The 14713-nt window shown below is 46.5% G+C and overlaps 3 protein-coding genes across 5 annotated transcripts; 1 reads left to right on the top strand and 2 right to left on the bottom strand.

Annotated features, from left to right (window-relative positions):
* Window positions 1-710: 710 nt before the first annotated feature.
* LOC103175918 (M-phase specific PLK1 interacting protein) lies at window positions 711-1681 on the bottom strand. The gene is made up of 2 exons (XM_007889221.1): window positions 1660-1681; window positions 711-1333 (listed from the first exon to the last, which is right to left on the bottom strand). The coding sequence occupies exon 2, from the start codon at window positions 1235-1237 to the stop codon at window positions 725-727; it is 513 nt and encodes a 170-aa protein (XP_007887412.1). The 5' UTR covers window positions 1238-1333; window positions 1660-1681; the 3' UTR covers window positions 711-724.
* Window positions 1682-1880: 199 nt separating this feature from the next.
* On the top strand, window positions 1881-6255 carry LOC103175916 (uncharacterized protein C16orf46 homolog). 3 transcript variants are annotated; one of them, XM_042340291.1, is made up of 4 exons: window positions 1881-1917; window positions 4230-4287; window positions 4565-4823; window positions 5024-6255. In XM_042340291.1, exons 3-4 carry the CDS (start codon window positions 4605-4607, stop codon window positions 6068-6070), a joined length of 1266 nt encoding a protein of 421 aa, XP_042196225.1. In that variant the 5' UTR covers window positions 1881-1917; window positions 4230-4287; window positions 4565-4604; the 3' UTR covers window positions 6071-6255. The 3 variants fall into 3 exon arrangements, with proteins under 3 accessions (XP_042196225.1, XP_007887409.2, XP_007887410.2); XM_007889218.2 differs by lacking the exon at window positions 1881-1917 and adding an exon at window positions 2386-2441; XM_007889219.2 differs by lacking the exon at window positions 1881-1917 and having other exon boundaries at window positions 4080-4287; window positions 5024-5393; window positions 5514-6255.
* Window positions 6256-6512: 257 nt separating this feature from the next.
* On the bottom strand, window positions 6513-13929 carry atmin (ATM interactor). The gene is made up of 4 exons (XM_007889220.2): window positions 13711-13929; window positions 12686-12814; window positions 12220-12419; window positions 6513-10743 (listed from the first exon to the last, which is right to left on the bottom strand). Exons 1-4 carry the CDS (start codon window positions 13924-13926, stop codon window positions 8922-8924), a joined length of 2367 nt encoding a protein of 788 aa, XP_007887411.1. The 5' UTR covers window positions 13927-13929; the 3' UTR covers window positions 6513-8921.
* Between the last annotated feature and the right edge of the window lie 784 nt (window positions 13930-14713).

The raw sequence follows: 14713 nt of genomic DNA, 5'->3' as shown, positions 1-14713 counted from the left end.
ACCTCTATACCTTTACTGCACATGCCAAAGAGTTACCGTCTCACCACTACTAAATCATACATGAAACACATAATTTTAAGTAAAGAAAACCAGATTTCTTTTTTTTTCCACATACGACTAGAAACATGGGAGATACAAAGTCATAACATTGCACTATTATTTTATCCTGGATCTAAAAAGTTTTGACAAATTAAAAAAGAACTGTAGGGGGTGGTTTACAGCAAAAGGTTGACAACCTGTCTAACCTGTTTGTAATGCATAGAAGAGATGGACACCTGTAAATTTATCAGTCATTGTTCATTGGCTGGTGTTTAAAAAGAACATTTAACAGTTCTTCTGAGCAGGCACTTCCCAGTTCTGAAGTAATTAGAACCCTCCTAGGTAACATCCAACAAGCCCCCATGTTGCAAAAAAACCAGAGGTGTTTTTAAAAAAATACGTTCTCATAAAAAGTCAATCCTGAAAATATTTAAGTCAAATTAAAAACCTTTGTCTCTGGAAAGCAATTACAGTAGGAAACCCATAGTTCTTGGATAACGTTCATCGGTTGTGACAATGTATAGATCAAGTTATTTTCTCTCTCTCTCTCTCTCTCTCTCGCTTACCCAGTTTTGTCCCTCGTAGATGCAAATGGAAAGTAATGTGTTGTCTGCATTGCATTTTTTTTTGTTTATTGCGAGTGACTTTCTCTCTCTCCTCTCTCTCTCTCTCTCTCTGTTTTTGTTTAACTGAAATACCTCCCTCTTTGACCCGAGCTGGTGGTCTGTTGTTGGCTGTGCTGCTGGTTAATGTCACAAACAGAGACCGGCTCCAGGTGAGCCCACGGGTCCTCGAGCATGGAAGGCTTGTAATAGTGCTCCACGTTGGTCGAGAAGCGGTTCTCCCGGCCTTGGGCCCCACCGAACGACGGCGTCGAGGTCCTGGGCGAGCCCTGGTACTTCCTGTGGGCCGGGGAGAGCGGGTGATAGGGCGGCGAGGAGTAGCCGCGGCCTCCTCGGTGCCGGGGGCTGTAGCCCGGTTGTTGGTGACTGACACACGGGCTGTTGTAGCGTTGTTGTTGTTGTTGGTGGTGGTGGTGGTGATGCTGGTGATGAAATGGCGGCGCTCCTTGGCCTTGTTGCTGCTGCTGCTGCTGTTGTAGCTGCTGCTGCTGAGGCGAACCCCGGTGGCGGGGACCGGGCCCGTAGGGCGGAGTGGGAGAGCCCCACGCGTGAGGCAAACCCCCGGGGGGCTGCATGGTGAGGGCGGGGCTCAGCGAGCCGGGGTAGGCCGTGGGCGGGGGGCTGCGGAAGCCCTGCCTGTTGCCTGCGCCATGCTGCGAGGCCCGAAAACCCTGACGGAACATCGGCCGCACTTTTATATATAACAATAATATATAATATATATATATGGAGAGAGAGAGAGAGAGAGAGAGCTGTGTATAAAACCCGCTCAATAACGTCGCTGCTGCTGCTGCTTCTTTTTCCCCCCCTTTCCCGCCCGAGCCGAGCTGAGCCGCGTTGCAACCGCACCCGCGCCCAACGCGGCGGCGTTATTATTACTACGATGAATAATAATAATAATTATTATTCGGAGAAAATAATAATAAGTTTCTCTCTCTCTCGCGTGGGGAGGGCGAGGAGAGAGAGAGAGAGAGAGAGTGGGGGTTTAAAAAAAAACCTTCGCTGCTACTGCTTCTCCTCGTCGTCGGTCGGTCGGTCGGTCGTTCGTTCGTTCGTTCGCGCCACGACGCCCCGCCCCGCCCGCACAGCACAGGAACCTTCTCGAAACGTCCGTCAAAGCGGTGCCACCGCTAAATACTTCCGCCCGTCCCCGGCCCGACTTCCTCTTGCGTTGCACTCTCTGTGTACACACACACGCACGGGGAGGGGGGGAGTGCGCGCGCAGGCGCTCCCTCTCAGCGCGCAAAAAAAAAAGGTTCCGACCCTCATTTTCTTCTCGTGTGTGTGTCCCCCCACCTCCCAATTCATTTTATTTTCGAGTCCCGACCGAACAGGTTAAAGGCCCCTCCCTTCCCCCCCCCCTCCCCCACCCCCCTCCTCTCTAATAGATGCGGGCCTGACCCAGCCCCCTCCCCCGCTGTGTTCAGTGGGGGTTGTTTTTTTTTGTTGAGACGGTGGGGAAGAGAATAACAGACGCACCTCTTCTTCTTTGTCAGCCCCGTTGCTGTGGCAACCGGTACACGGCCCCCTCCTCCCCTCCCCTCCCCACCCCACCCCCTGTCAGCCAGTGCCCCCCCACCCCACCACCCACCCTCTCTCCTCTCTCCCTCCTCGCTCCGCTCGTCTCACTTCACCTCACCCGCCCCAACCGCACACTCTCTGTCTATCTCTCTCTCTCTCTCACTCACTCTCCCCCCTCCCCCACTCTTCTGTGGTCGCTGCTTTGGAGTTCCCCCCCAACCCCCCACCACCCGGACACCGCGGCTCTCCCGTCGTTTGGTATTATGTTTTATATCTATCTATATACGTGTGTGTGTGCGTGTGTGTGTGTGTGGATGATTCGTGTTAGTTATTTCTGTTGAGTTTCAGCATCTCTCGCTCTCCTGTTCGAATCCCTGCACTCCTTCTCCCCCCCCCCCCCCCCCCCCCCCCCCCCCCCACCCTCCCTCCCCCCTCCTCCCCTCCCCCCCACTCCCTACACCTTGCCCCCTCCTCCACTCCCCCCCAATCCCTACACCTTGCCCCCTCCTCTCCCCCCCCCCCCCCAATCCCTACACCTTGCCCCCTCCTCCACTCCCCCCCAATCCCTACACCTTGCCCCCTCCTCTCCCCCCCCCCCAATCCCTACACCTTGCCCCCTCCCTCCCCCCCCCCAATCCCTACACCTTGCCCCCTCCTCTCCCCCCCCAATCCCTACGCCTTGCCCCCTCCTCTCCCCCCCAATCCCTACACCTGCCCCCTAGTCTCCCCCCCAATCCCTACACCTTGCCCCCACTCCCTTCCCCGCCCTCTTCCCCTCCCCCCCAATCCCTACACCTTGCCCCCTCCTCTCTCTCCCAATCCCTACACCTGCCCCCTAGTCTCCCCCCCAATCCCTACACCTTGCCCCCTCCTCCTTCCCCAATCCCTACGCCTTTCCCCCTCTCTTCCCCAATCCCTACCCCTTTCCCCCTCTCTTCCCCAATCCCTACCCCTTTCCCCCTCTCTTCCCCAATCCTTACACCTTGCCCCCCCTCCTCCTCTCTTCCCCAATCCTTACACCTTGCCCCCTCCTCTCTCCCCAATCCTTACCCCTTGCCCCCTCCTCTCTCCCCTTTTTCAAGTTGCCTGAAGACCTTCCTCTTCGATTATGCTTATGGTCACCTCCCACCCCCTCAACGGGCTCGGAGTCAGGCTACGCCACTGTTAAACGTCCTGAGATGCTATCCTGCTGGAGGGCGCTGTACAAGTGCAAGTTGTTGGTGGTTAATTAATTCAGTCAAAACACTTTACAGTATATCCTGTGAAATGCTTTTAGACGTCTCAAAGACGTGTTAAGGCACAATATCAAATGCAAGGATAATTATTATAAATTATTATTATTAGTTGCTTCCGTTATTATTTGCGTGCAGTGGGAACTTTGCTGCACTTGCCTACCATTCAGGGCCCAGAGGTCGCCCTCTCCCTTTGCTGTGTTAGCCTGGCTCAGTGGTAACTGAATCAGACGGTCGTGGGTTTAAGCCCCACGTAGGGCGGGACTTGAGTTCACATCATCTGAGCTGACATTCCAGTGTACTGCTAGGAAGGTGTTGCATTGTCAGAGATGCTGTCCGTATGATGTTTAATTGTCTGCCTGTTCAGGTGGATGTTAAAGATCCTGCAGCACTTTTTGAAAAGAGAAGGAAGTTTTCACTCTTACTGGCCAACATTCCCCCAAATAAAATGTTGTCACTCATTCCATGGCTGTTTGTGGGACATTGCTGTGTGCAATTGGCTGCTGCATTTCACCTACAAAATACACAGTCAATCACTTTACAGTATATCCTGTGAAGAGCTCCCATATTGTTGCCTCAGAAAAGCAATCGGCTTAATGCAGTGCAGATTGCACTTTGAATCTCGCACCTCCCCAGTACAATTGCTGCCTGGATAAACTCACCGAGATTTTAAAGATAAAATAAGCACTCGCCCCATTGTGATGGCTTTATTAGTGACTCTACATTTGATAGCATCCAGTTGGCCTGCGAGGGAAAGTGGATATTAATTTTTTTTAGTTCAAATGTTCACAATTTTCATTTTGCTCTTTACAAGTGAAAATGAGGCTAAACCAACTCAAGCAGCAGGTCTGTTCTGCAGTGTGATCTTCAAGGTATGTGTGTTTTCTTTAAGTTTAAATAATAGTATTTGCGAGCAAAATTCTAAGTCTTTTGAAAATAATTGCTAATGATGAGGATAATTGTATATTAATATAATTTGTATTTGCTACTGGGATTTCAGTGACTTTCAAATAAAAAAAGGTTAATTTGCAATTAAAGGAGCACTGTCATGTTCAGGAAGCAAATTCTTCATGGAACAAAGGGAAGAGGGTTGGAGGGAAAAATGCAATATTAAAACATTCACTCCTTGCAACCTTTCTATCTTTCAAGAAATAAACGGAGCGAGTTTCTCGAAAATTTCTGACAGAAAATGGAGTCTCACAATGACGACACGTCGGAGAGTGAAAATAAAGCGATTTCTATTGCTTCTGGAAACAATACCGATAAAGAAACAAATGCTGCCAATTATCTACATTCATGGGAGTTTGAAAGAAACCTCATTGATCTTCTGAATGGGATCACTGAGGAAACATGTGAAGACCAGAAGCACATTGATGAATCTATTATTTACGGGGGGTGGGAAGATGCAGTAAGTATTTTTCCCTTCTTGGTAAAGCATTTCCCAATGGGAGTAGTCTGATACATTGAACTTAAAGTTATGAAAACAAATTAATGTTGCTCCCTTTAAATGGGTTTAATGTATCGTTCTATACCATTCGTAACCTCAGTAAGTTTCAGCCACTAACCTGTAAGTCGCTGATGTAATAAAAATATGGTTTTCTTTTGTAGACACAAGGCTGGGGAAGGGCTCCACCCTATTCCTGTATTTTTCCTCCAAAGAAAACAAGGAAACCAAAACCAACTGAGCCTCAGGGCAGCCATTGTGTGCTCTGTGTAGATATGGTACAAGTCTCAGAAAGTAGTGCGCAAGGAGATGATTCACCAGCCGAATGCGCTGAGCTCTCATCCATGTCAATCACTGAGAGTTGTAGTTTAACAGGGAAGAATACCAACTCTCTGCCAATAGAGAGCACTTTAATTCGTGGTTTACGAAGCAAGATACATACCCACAACTCCAGAAATTCAGAGAAACAAATACATGAAATAACTCGGGAAATCAGCGCCCGAGACAACACAGAGACCAAGGTCAACGGAGCAGGTAGAACAGAGTTTGACATAAATTGCACCAAATCTCAGCAGATCCTGATAAATGAACCTAGTCAACTAGAGGGACTGCCTTTAAATACCTTCCCTGTGCTTCCACCTGTCATTGCCACAGCTGCTGAAACTTCCTCGGATTACAAACCTGGAGATGCCCCTCATAACAGCGTACAAAGCAACAACCAACAATTGCAAATTATCAACAGAGCGACCGAGGGCAAGGAGGATTCTCTGCACGGGAGACACCTTGTTTCTAATGTGAACAATGAGCTGGTCAGAAGGCCTCAAAGACCACTTGGTTCCTTTCCTTTCAAGATCTCAAGGACTTCCTTACTGCATAGCAAAGAACACTGGTGCTGGCAATATTCACTTTCGTCTGGAAAACCCAACTTGATCAAGGCCAGTGGTCAGACTTCCAAAAGAATGGATAACCATTGCATCAGGGGGTACCCTTCAAGAGGAGCAAAGACCAACCCCAAAAACCTAAAGCAAGAGGACTTCAGCAGATCTGGTTCGAGTCACAATAACCTAAATAATAAACATTTAGGTCGAGCAAGACAACGGAATACAGGAGGGGAAGCTCTCCTTCCTGTGCTCCCACTGCCAGCCCCACCCTACCTATTGGGACTAGGATGGGAATCTCTTTATTGCCACATAGATTGCTGTAAATTCTGAGTCTTTTGAAGGCAATTAGGGACAAGGAACCCTAACTATTTCCTCATTCAACGTCCTGTTCTGCCAGGATCACATAGGTCAATTATACTGCTGATTGAGACTAGCTGAACCATCGCGGATCAGAGAACAATCCTCCAACTGCTGTATTGAACCTTTAACAATCTTTAAATAAAGATCAATAATAATTTTTTGTACCATGTTTATTTGGAGAAAACACATCATATATAAGGTAGCTTTTTGTAATACATTTACAAATATTGCAGATATTTTTAATGCATTTGCAGCCTCCACATCGCAATTCTAACATACAGTACCTTCATTTTACTTCATAAAATCAAATAGAGCCCAGGTTTGGGATCACATTGTATTGCTTTCAGCTTGACAAGAACTTAATTGAAGTTTGATTTGTTAGTTTTGTCAGCCAGAAAATAAATCAACTTCATTTATCTTTTGTGGAGAAACTAACTTTTATTTTGTGCAACTCACCAATAATTTTAACCAGCATCCATAAGTGCTTTATGCAAATATCAACTGAACTTGTACAATATACACAAGGAAAATAAATTAAACAATGTGCAAATTTCCAGTAGACTGGAGTACAATTAAACCATTCTGACGGTTACATTAAATAACACTGATAATATCAGCTTACAAATCCCTTTCCAAAAAAAGAAAAACTGTCACTTTGGCACTTGAATATTTTGCATGCATTTACACAACACATTAGTGATATAAACAGTTCCAAAACCACACAGTTCTTTAGGTTCTTCTGAACAAAAGATCTGCAAATAAGTTACACATGCAGGTACACTTGTAATGGAGTGTAGCAGCTTTATGTATACAATGGTTCATTTTTCAAAGTCAGCAATGCAAATGATCCAATAACAGCACAAACATAAACTGTACAAATACTGTGTAGTCATTTTTGATCTATGCAAAATAAACACTACACCTGTGAAATGAATGAAACACCATACAAAGAACTGATACAAAGTTTAGCAAAACCAAATCAGTTAAACAGAATAAAATTCAAAGAGCTGCCTTGGTTAAAGCCACCCTGGTGTAACAAACCGGAAAGTCACCGGTTTAAATACTGGACTCCAGGGTAAAGTCAAAGCACTGCAATTAGCTTCAGTGGCTATACAGGAGAAGGTAGTCAAAGTTCCTGGGTTCTGATCACCATTGTGATACCTGGATAATACAGGTGTGTGAACATTCATCGAGGGCAAGGTTAGGCGTGCGAGTGACACATTCTCCAATTTAATCACCAAAAGCAGTCATAGATGAACAAGTCACTCCAAAGGAAATCATTATTTTAGTTTTTGCAGGGGCTCTGCAAATCTCTCCTGCTTGCCAAGCAGTCACTCCTCAAAAGGAACTTCTTTAAACACTGCAGATGGCAATGCTAATGATCAAATTTGTAAAAAATAAAGCTAGTATAAAGTCGAGGGATAACATGTCAAGTTCCCATCTGAGCCTTTGTCGACTTGGGAAACAAAGCAGTGACTGCAACAAACCAGGAACTACTAAACAGTGTTGAAGTGTAAAACATGGATCAACAACAAATAAAATTTTATAGTGCCTTTCATGTTGGGAGGACGACCCAAGTAGCCATTATACCTATCTTGGGCAAGCATTAAAATGCGAGAGCTCAAAAGACCACCAGAAATGTATGCAGGTACCATCATCAATGTAGTGTGTAGCAACTTTTCTTTGAATAAGACAGCTAACAGAACTCTGTTAGTGACCACTTGAATTTGCACAAACAATAGCGCAATACAAATACGAGGTGAACTTCATTTTTCTGCTCAAACAATTACATTTTACACATACAGATATAAATAATGCAAAATTTATATAACCATACAGAAACTAATAAACAAAACTGCAAACCTATCAGTATTTAGTGTTCTACTGCTGTCCCTCAAACTGTTAGTATTCACTTTCAAATAAAGGGAACAACCCAAAATTTTGACCTGGATGTAATTTCTTCCAGAATGTTTAAATCTGCTTCCTACTGAATCCATGAAGTCTGAAGCTGTGGGGAGCAGAATTTTGCCTCTCTTGAGTTAATGGAAGGGAGCTTTATGCAAGGCTGGTGAAATGTCTATGCCAAACTGGAGGGTTTTGAATCCTAACGATAAACTTTGGGCCTGAAAACTCAATTGTTCTTGCAAGGATCTTTTGAGGTACCCATGGATGAGCCTTATTGTTCATGCTTCAGCCTTGTGCTGGTTCAGGTGACCCCCTCCCCCTACTGGCACCACCAAACAAGCTACTGCAGTGCATGAAAGGTTGCCCTCACATAATCAGATCCCTTACTGTCCCAGATACTTGTGAAAAGTAATGAACTGAGAGGGAGGAGTGAGAAGTATATCTGTTCAGTTTTATAGCCTACTACCCTTAAAGTTCCCAAGGCTGATCTGATGGCTGTGTTAAAGACCAGGTATGCAGAAAAGGACTTCTCAGTTCTAGAAGTGTGAATCATTCACAACCATTAAATCAACTGGACGTATTCTACTGGAACGGCAGCCTTTCCACGGTGGTTCAGCAGGTTGATGGGCTAATACATTGTGATATGAAATGGGAAGACATGAGTTCTGGATCCATGTTCTGTCTATACTTTCCAATCCTGAGTGGGGTGGGGGGGGGTGTTCACAGAAAGCTGCCAAATGGAAGCCCACCCGAATGCCAACAATGTTGGTGGGTGGGGAAGGGAAGAGTGGAGTGAAATAAATATTTCTATTCAATACTGACAAGCGGTTGATTCCAGAGCAGCAATAGTGGAAAGTCCTGGTAATGCCACACTCCACACCAAGCTCAAGGGTATCCCTCCTGCACTCTGTGCAGTTTAATTGCTACTTTTGTCTGTATTTTGGAATAAGGAAAAGATTTCATCGCACGTTTGTGTCTCAACTGAACTGAAGTGAGACTCCAGTGGATTCCAAGCCATATCTGCCAGGAGAAAGTCATCAACGACAGTCTGCGTTTCATTGCTGGTGCAGAACAAACTACCCAGGTTTTCAAAGCAACTGCTTGTTGTCTGTGTTTCAGCACAGTTTAACCGCACCTGGCTTTCAGCGCTGTAGTTATTTCTAACCAGGCTGTGGACATCAGTCTGGGTTTCTGTATTGTTTGAATCCGTGCTTAGAGAGAAGCTAGATTGTTTCAGGATACTGCCGAGAGGTAGATGTGAACTGCTGTCTAGTAAGAAGTTTAAATCGGTTTGAGTTTGAGTATCAAACATTTCGAGTCCTAAATAGTTGTTCGGCCCCCTGCCAGTGTCCACTTGGCCAGGATGGTCCGAAAACAGGAAGTCGGTTTGAGTTTCTATATCTAAGGACTCCAGAGCAGAAACTGCCTGCATAGCACCAAGCTCATTCTCCTCTGTCTGAGTTTGGATGTTAGTTGCAGACAAAAACTCTTCAATATCAAAGTCGATGGCTGCAGTCTGTACCTGGTTGCTGGCCATGTTCTCTCCAGAGGTGTGGCTGGATTCAGATAAAAGCCCACGGTTCTCCAGTGAATGACCAGACATGCTTTCTGATAGAATATTTTCCAAATCGTTGAACAGGCTCATTGTCTGAGTTTGATTGTCAGTCATAGGGTTCTGTTGAAGTAAACTGGTTTGAACCTGAAAATCAACCAGTGATTTATCAGTGCTCTGCAGATCCAGGGCATGATTAGCCGTGTTGGCTAGTCTTTGATCCAGATCCTCTGCGACCAAAGCAAAACTAGTTTGAGTTTGTCTGCAAACAGCATAAGAACTTGAAGAATGGTCAAACATATCTTCTGGATTATCTGTATTAATTAAAGCTTGGTGTATGGGGCCTCCAACATGAGCTGAATTCACCATCACATTAGTTTGCGTTTCCCTAGATACCCCATACGATGGAAAACAGGATTGGTCAAAAGAATCTGTCTGAGCACTCATCGATGTAGTAATTTTCGGGTCTGATCCAAACGTCTGTGTCTGAACACTGATGGGCAGCAATACTTGGGCACTGAAAGTCAAATCAGTCTGTGCGCAAGCAGACACGGTACTCTCAGGGGAGCAACATTCAGCAAGGGATTCTGGCAATGGGTTCTGTGCAAGGTACGATATGTCTGTCTGCACGTTCATAGAAGTACACTTGTTCTTTTGCCCTAGGTCTCCAAATTGCGTCAAGACTTGGTGGTCTGAATCCATATTTACTTGCACTGCAGCACTGACTGGTTCAACCACCATGACACTGGCCATCTTGGATAACGGCACAGTGTCTTTAAAGTTCAATGTTTTGGCTTCCAAAGTTGGTATGAGAGTTCCCTCTGAAGTAGACAAGACATGCATTGTGCTCATAACAGATCCTTGATTGTCAACAGCAACTACAACTGATTTGATGGAGCTATCCACAGGTGTGCCTGAAGATACAAAGACTGGTAAGTGAGTGAAGTGCATTACCGGTAGTTTGACCAGTGCAACCCTAGGCTTCGGGAGCAACAACTTCTGGATTTGTTTTGCAGGAGTGGGATTTTGATTACTGCCACAGTTTCCAAAGGTGCTTTCCACAGAAAACCCCTGATTATTCTCTGCTGGCTCTTGGACAGACTGTGTTTTCTGTTGCTCTTTTGCAGTCTTGGTGAAGTGATTCTGATTTAATTCTTCACTCTTCCGCTTCTTTCCTGGTGGATCTCTAATGGTATAGAAACAAGTTAACTTGTTAGGTTTTCCAATAAAATTGTGCAACACACCATCAGCATTTTAAAAAATCCCCAAAATGTCAAAAGATTGTACACTATCAATTCTTTCACAGCTGTGGCTTGGCCCCAGGTATTTTGCTTTAACGCTGCTTGTGAGAAGCTTCCTGGAAATAGGGAATTAAACATTGAAATACTGGTGCTGTCTTGACCCAGTGTTTGAAGAAAACTACAAACACAAAGTCTGTTCCACATCACACTAACCAACAAAAAACATGAAGTCAGGCAACACCTGGCATGAGCTGTAGCATTCCAGCACATTTGAAGTGAATGCTTGATGTCTTTAGTGTCTTGAGAGAGATGTTAGATAAAAGGAATAGAAAATCATCACAAGGCCCTTTCAAAGACTGCTTGGCAGCCAACCAAGAACAGATGCCCAGAAGCACACAACTTACCTCACTGACATTGCCTCCCAGAGGATAAAAGGGTGCGTGCCCTTTTAAAGGCTTTCAAAGCATTAAAACAAGATTAATGCATAACTAAAGAAATGAGTAAAGGCTGGTGTAAATTTAAACTCTCAGGATTACAGAGTAATTCAGCCAAACACCATTCTTTAATTCTAGGCTTTGTAGCACATTTTTTAAAAAAAAGAAACTGAACAATAACAACTTTAAAACTGAGGATGCCTGATAATAATAATAATCCTTGCATTTGATATAGCGCTTTTCACGTCGGGAGGACGTCCCAAAGCGCTTCACAGAACACACTGTAAAGTGAATTGACTGTATATTTGTGGGCAAACGCGGCAGCCAATTGCGCACAGCAATGTCCCACAAACAGTCATAGATTGAAAATGACCAATTTAATTATTGTTTTTGGTTTTGGAGGGATTATTATAAGGCTCTGTGTGGAGTAAGGAAACTTGCCCAAGGTTTCGCCCTCTGCCTGGAATTGAACTCAGGTCTCTCACTTGTAAAGCGAGTGCTCTAACCACTGAGCTACAGGACTCTACAATGTTCAGTGAATGCAACTACTTACAAACCTGGTTAAAATCCAGTGAAGCAAGTTTAGTCACTTGGTAGCTCAGAATAATGCCACATGATCCTCTAATTCTGGAAAAATGGAGGCAGAAAGAAAGGGAAAATGAAAATTCTTCTTGCTGGAGCTTTCACGCCAGCCTGAAGGTTTACATGCAGAAAGTGTACATAGGTGGGGAAGAGGAGACAGGAGATCACACAGAACTTTTCACAGCTATCACCAATGAAAACATAATACTGAATAGACATCGAGAACCAAGTCCTTCTGCCAAGACTGTCTTGCTATTTAGTTTTCTTTTTTTGCATGTAGTAGAAGTACTCATGTGAACTTTTAAAGTGATGCTTAACACAGCAAAGCTGACCAGTCACACACAGCTTTTTGAAGAAAGGGATATGAGCACCGAGCTCAAAGGTGTTTAGCAAAACAATACTAACCGGTGTTCAGCAGGGATTTCATGCCCAGTCCGATAAATGTGCGATAGCAACGCTGTTCGGCTGGCATAAGGACACCCACAAGTGCACTGGAAGATCTTCCCACAATATTCCGCGTGCCGCTTCAAGTCCCTTTCCGTCCCATACGAGTTACTGCACTTGTCACATTTGTATTTCTTTTCAGCATGAATTTTCATAAAGTGCTTCAGAAAACAAAATGGCAAACACGTTTTCAAAACAAGCCCGTTTTATGTTTTTGGCGAATCTTCAATTACGACAAACAATCTGCAAGAAATTATGCAACAGAAATCGCCGACAGTGACATGATATTCAACCCTCAAAGAATGCTGCAGGGGAATCAGTGCCGCATTTTGCTTCAAGAAAAATTAACGAACTCCTCCGCCGTAGTTGGACAATGCCACATAAACCTCAATACAGCACTCTATAGCATACTTAAAGGCATATTTACCTGCTTGACACGGGAAAACTCAGAAAACGGCCTATTTGGTCCCCTTGGACAACCTTCAATGGGGCAGCAATATAGCTTTTGAACAGAAGACTTCAAGTCCTTTCTAACTGTTGGATTTATGCTGCAGTCCTGCAACCAGAAACACTTCATTCAATATACACGCGGCTGCAAAAAAGCAACTTACGTATTGATTCCCCCTATGTATTCATCCGGTGGACTAACTGTACCACCCGTGTGGTAGAAGACCAGGATCTCCAGGACATACACACTCATTCAGAACGTCAGGAAACTCTTCGAAACACAATGTACCGAGATCACAATGTATTAGCATCAAATAGGAGTATTATTATTTATATATATATAAAAAACTTTAGACAACAAGCCAGACCTTTGGACAACAACCTGGTGTGCGTTACATTCTTAAGAAAGGAAGAGCAATTAAAAAGCAAACCCACAGGGATATATATATGTGTGTGTGTGTGTATAGATCACTGGGTGTGAGGCAGGGACGAGGTCTCCCTCCCCTATCACCTAAATAAACTCCGCTCCCCGATCCCCCAGTCCTGGCCGGACTGCACGGGCCCGGAGAGGATCGATTTCAAGATCCTCACCTCGTATTCAAGTCCCTGCACTCCTCTGCACCCCCCGACCTCTCTGCCCTCCTCTCTCCTCAGCACAGTACCCGCTGCCTTAGTTCCTCCGGGTCTGGCCTCCTCCTCGTCCCCCCGAGTCCTCCGCTCCCCCCTCGGCAGCCGCGCCTTCAGCCACTACGCCCCGAGGCTCTGGAACCGCCTCCCTCACTCCCTTCCCGTTTTCCGGTCTCTGCTGAAGGCCTTTCTTTTCGACCGCACCTTTGGTCACCTTCCCCCACCCCCCCGCCTCCCCCACTCCCCCCGTGGCTCCTCCCCCTCCCCCCCCGTGGCTCGGGCCCGGGTTCCGTTACTGTGAAGCGCTCTGAGACGCCGTCCGGCGTGGAGGGCGCGATATCAATCCAAGTCGTCGTCGCTGTTGTGGAGGTCACATACCTTGACCCGGTGAGACTTGACCAGGTGCATGCCGAGCGCCGGGGGGTTGGGCAGGATCTTGCCGCAGCCCTTCACGGTGCACAGGATGTTGCTCCTCACCTCCCTGGTCAGCTCGCTGACCGAGGGCCTGATCATCTCGGGGCCCTGCCCCCCGGCTTGCGGGCCCAGGCTCTCGGCGGGAAAGGAGCAGCGCGCCGCAGCCCAGGCCGCCGCCATTTTGCCGTTAGTCGGGCTCAGCGCAGGCGCGGTAACGCCCAACGGCCAACCCGCGCTCCCATTGGCCGAGAGCCCGCCCGCTCGGCGCTCCCATTGGCCGAGAGCCCGCCCGCTCGGCGCTCCCATTGGCCGAGAGCCCGCCCGCTCGGCGCTCCCATTGGCCGAGAGGCAGAGCTCCCATTGGTTAAGAGCGCGCCCTCCCAGAGCTCCCATTGGCTAAACCCGCCCACCCAGCGACTGAGAGCCCGCCCTCCCAGAGCCCTCATTGGCTAAGAGCCCGGCCTCCCTGAGCTCTCATTGGCTCACCCGCAATTCTATTGGTTAATCCTCCACCGTGCTACGCGATTGGCTCAGGCGCTCAGTCACATTGTGCTGATACAAAGCTCACACAGGCACCAGGGGCAATAGTCAGAATAATAATAATAATAATAATAATAATAATCCTTGCGTTGGATGTCGGGCTCGGACACATCATCGAGACGCCTCAAAGCGCTTCACAGGATTGACTGCGGACTTTGGGGGGGGGGGGGACAGGATACCGCGAGCACAGAGTCTGGACGGACGGTTCTTCAACGCGCCCTGAGGGCGCGCGGCCGGGGACTTGTTCGGAATTCTAATTGCAGATTTGACGCAGGTTTCTCTTTGTGAATCAATGGCTCCGGTCCATTTCCGGAAAAGCGCTCCAAATGGTTGGCAGCATCACAGAATCACAAATCGAGAACACACGCACAAAATTCAATATATAGGACAAAACCAGCGCTGGAACTCTGGTAATAACGCTTTAGTT

This window comes from Callorhinchus milii, unplaced genomic scaffold (genome assembly GCF_018977255.1).
Source record: "Callorhinchus milii isolate IMCB2004 unplaced genomic scaffold, IMCB_Cmil_1.0 Scaffold14, whole genome shotgun sequence".
In the NCBI taxonomy this organism is placed as follows: domain Eukaryota; kingdom Metazoa; phylum Chordata; class Chondrichthyes; order Chimaeriformes; family Callorhinchidae; genus Callorhinchus; species Callorhinchus milii.
This window is presented reverse-complemented; position numbering and strand designations above follow the sequence as displayed.

Excerpts from the sequence above, each read along its gene's own strand:
- LOC103175918 (XM_007889221.1), bottom strand. The coding sequence starts at position 1,237 with ATGCAGCCCCCCGGGGGTTTGCCTCACGCGTGGGGCTCTCCCACTCCG.
- LOC103175916 (XM_042340291.1), top strand. The coding sequence starts at position 4,605 with ATGGAGTCTCACAATGACGACACGTCGGAGAGTGAAAATAAAGCGATT. Across the intron at positions 4,824-5,023 it reads ACGGGGGGTGGGAAGATGCA|ACACAAGGCTGGGGAAGGGC; the intron begins GTAAGTATTTTT and ends TTTCTTTTGTAG.
- atmin (XM_007889220.2), bottom strand. The coding sequence starts at position 13,926 with ATGGCGGCGGCCTGGGCTGCGGCGCGCTGCTCCTTTCCCGCCGAGAGC. Across the intron at positions 12,420-12,685 it reads AGTTTTCCCGTGTCAAGCAG|CACTTTATGAAAATTCATGC; the intron begins GTAAATATGCCT and ends TGTTTTCTGAAG. Across the intron at positions 10,744-12,219 it reads GAAATCCCTGCTGAACACCG|AGATCCACCAGGAAAGAAGC; the intron begins GTTAGTATTGTT and ends CTATACCATTAG.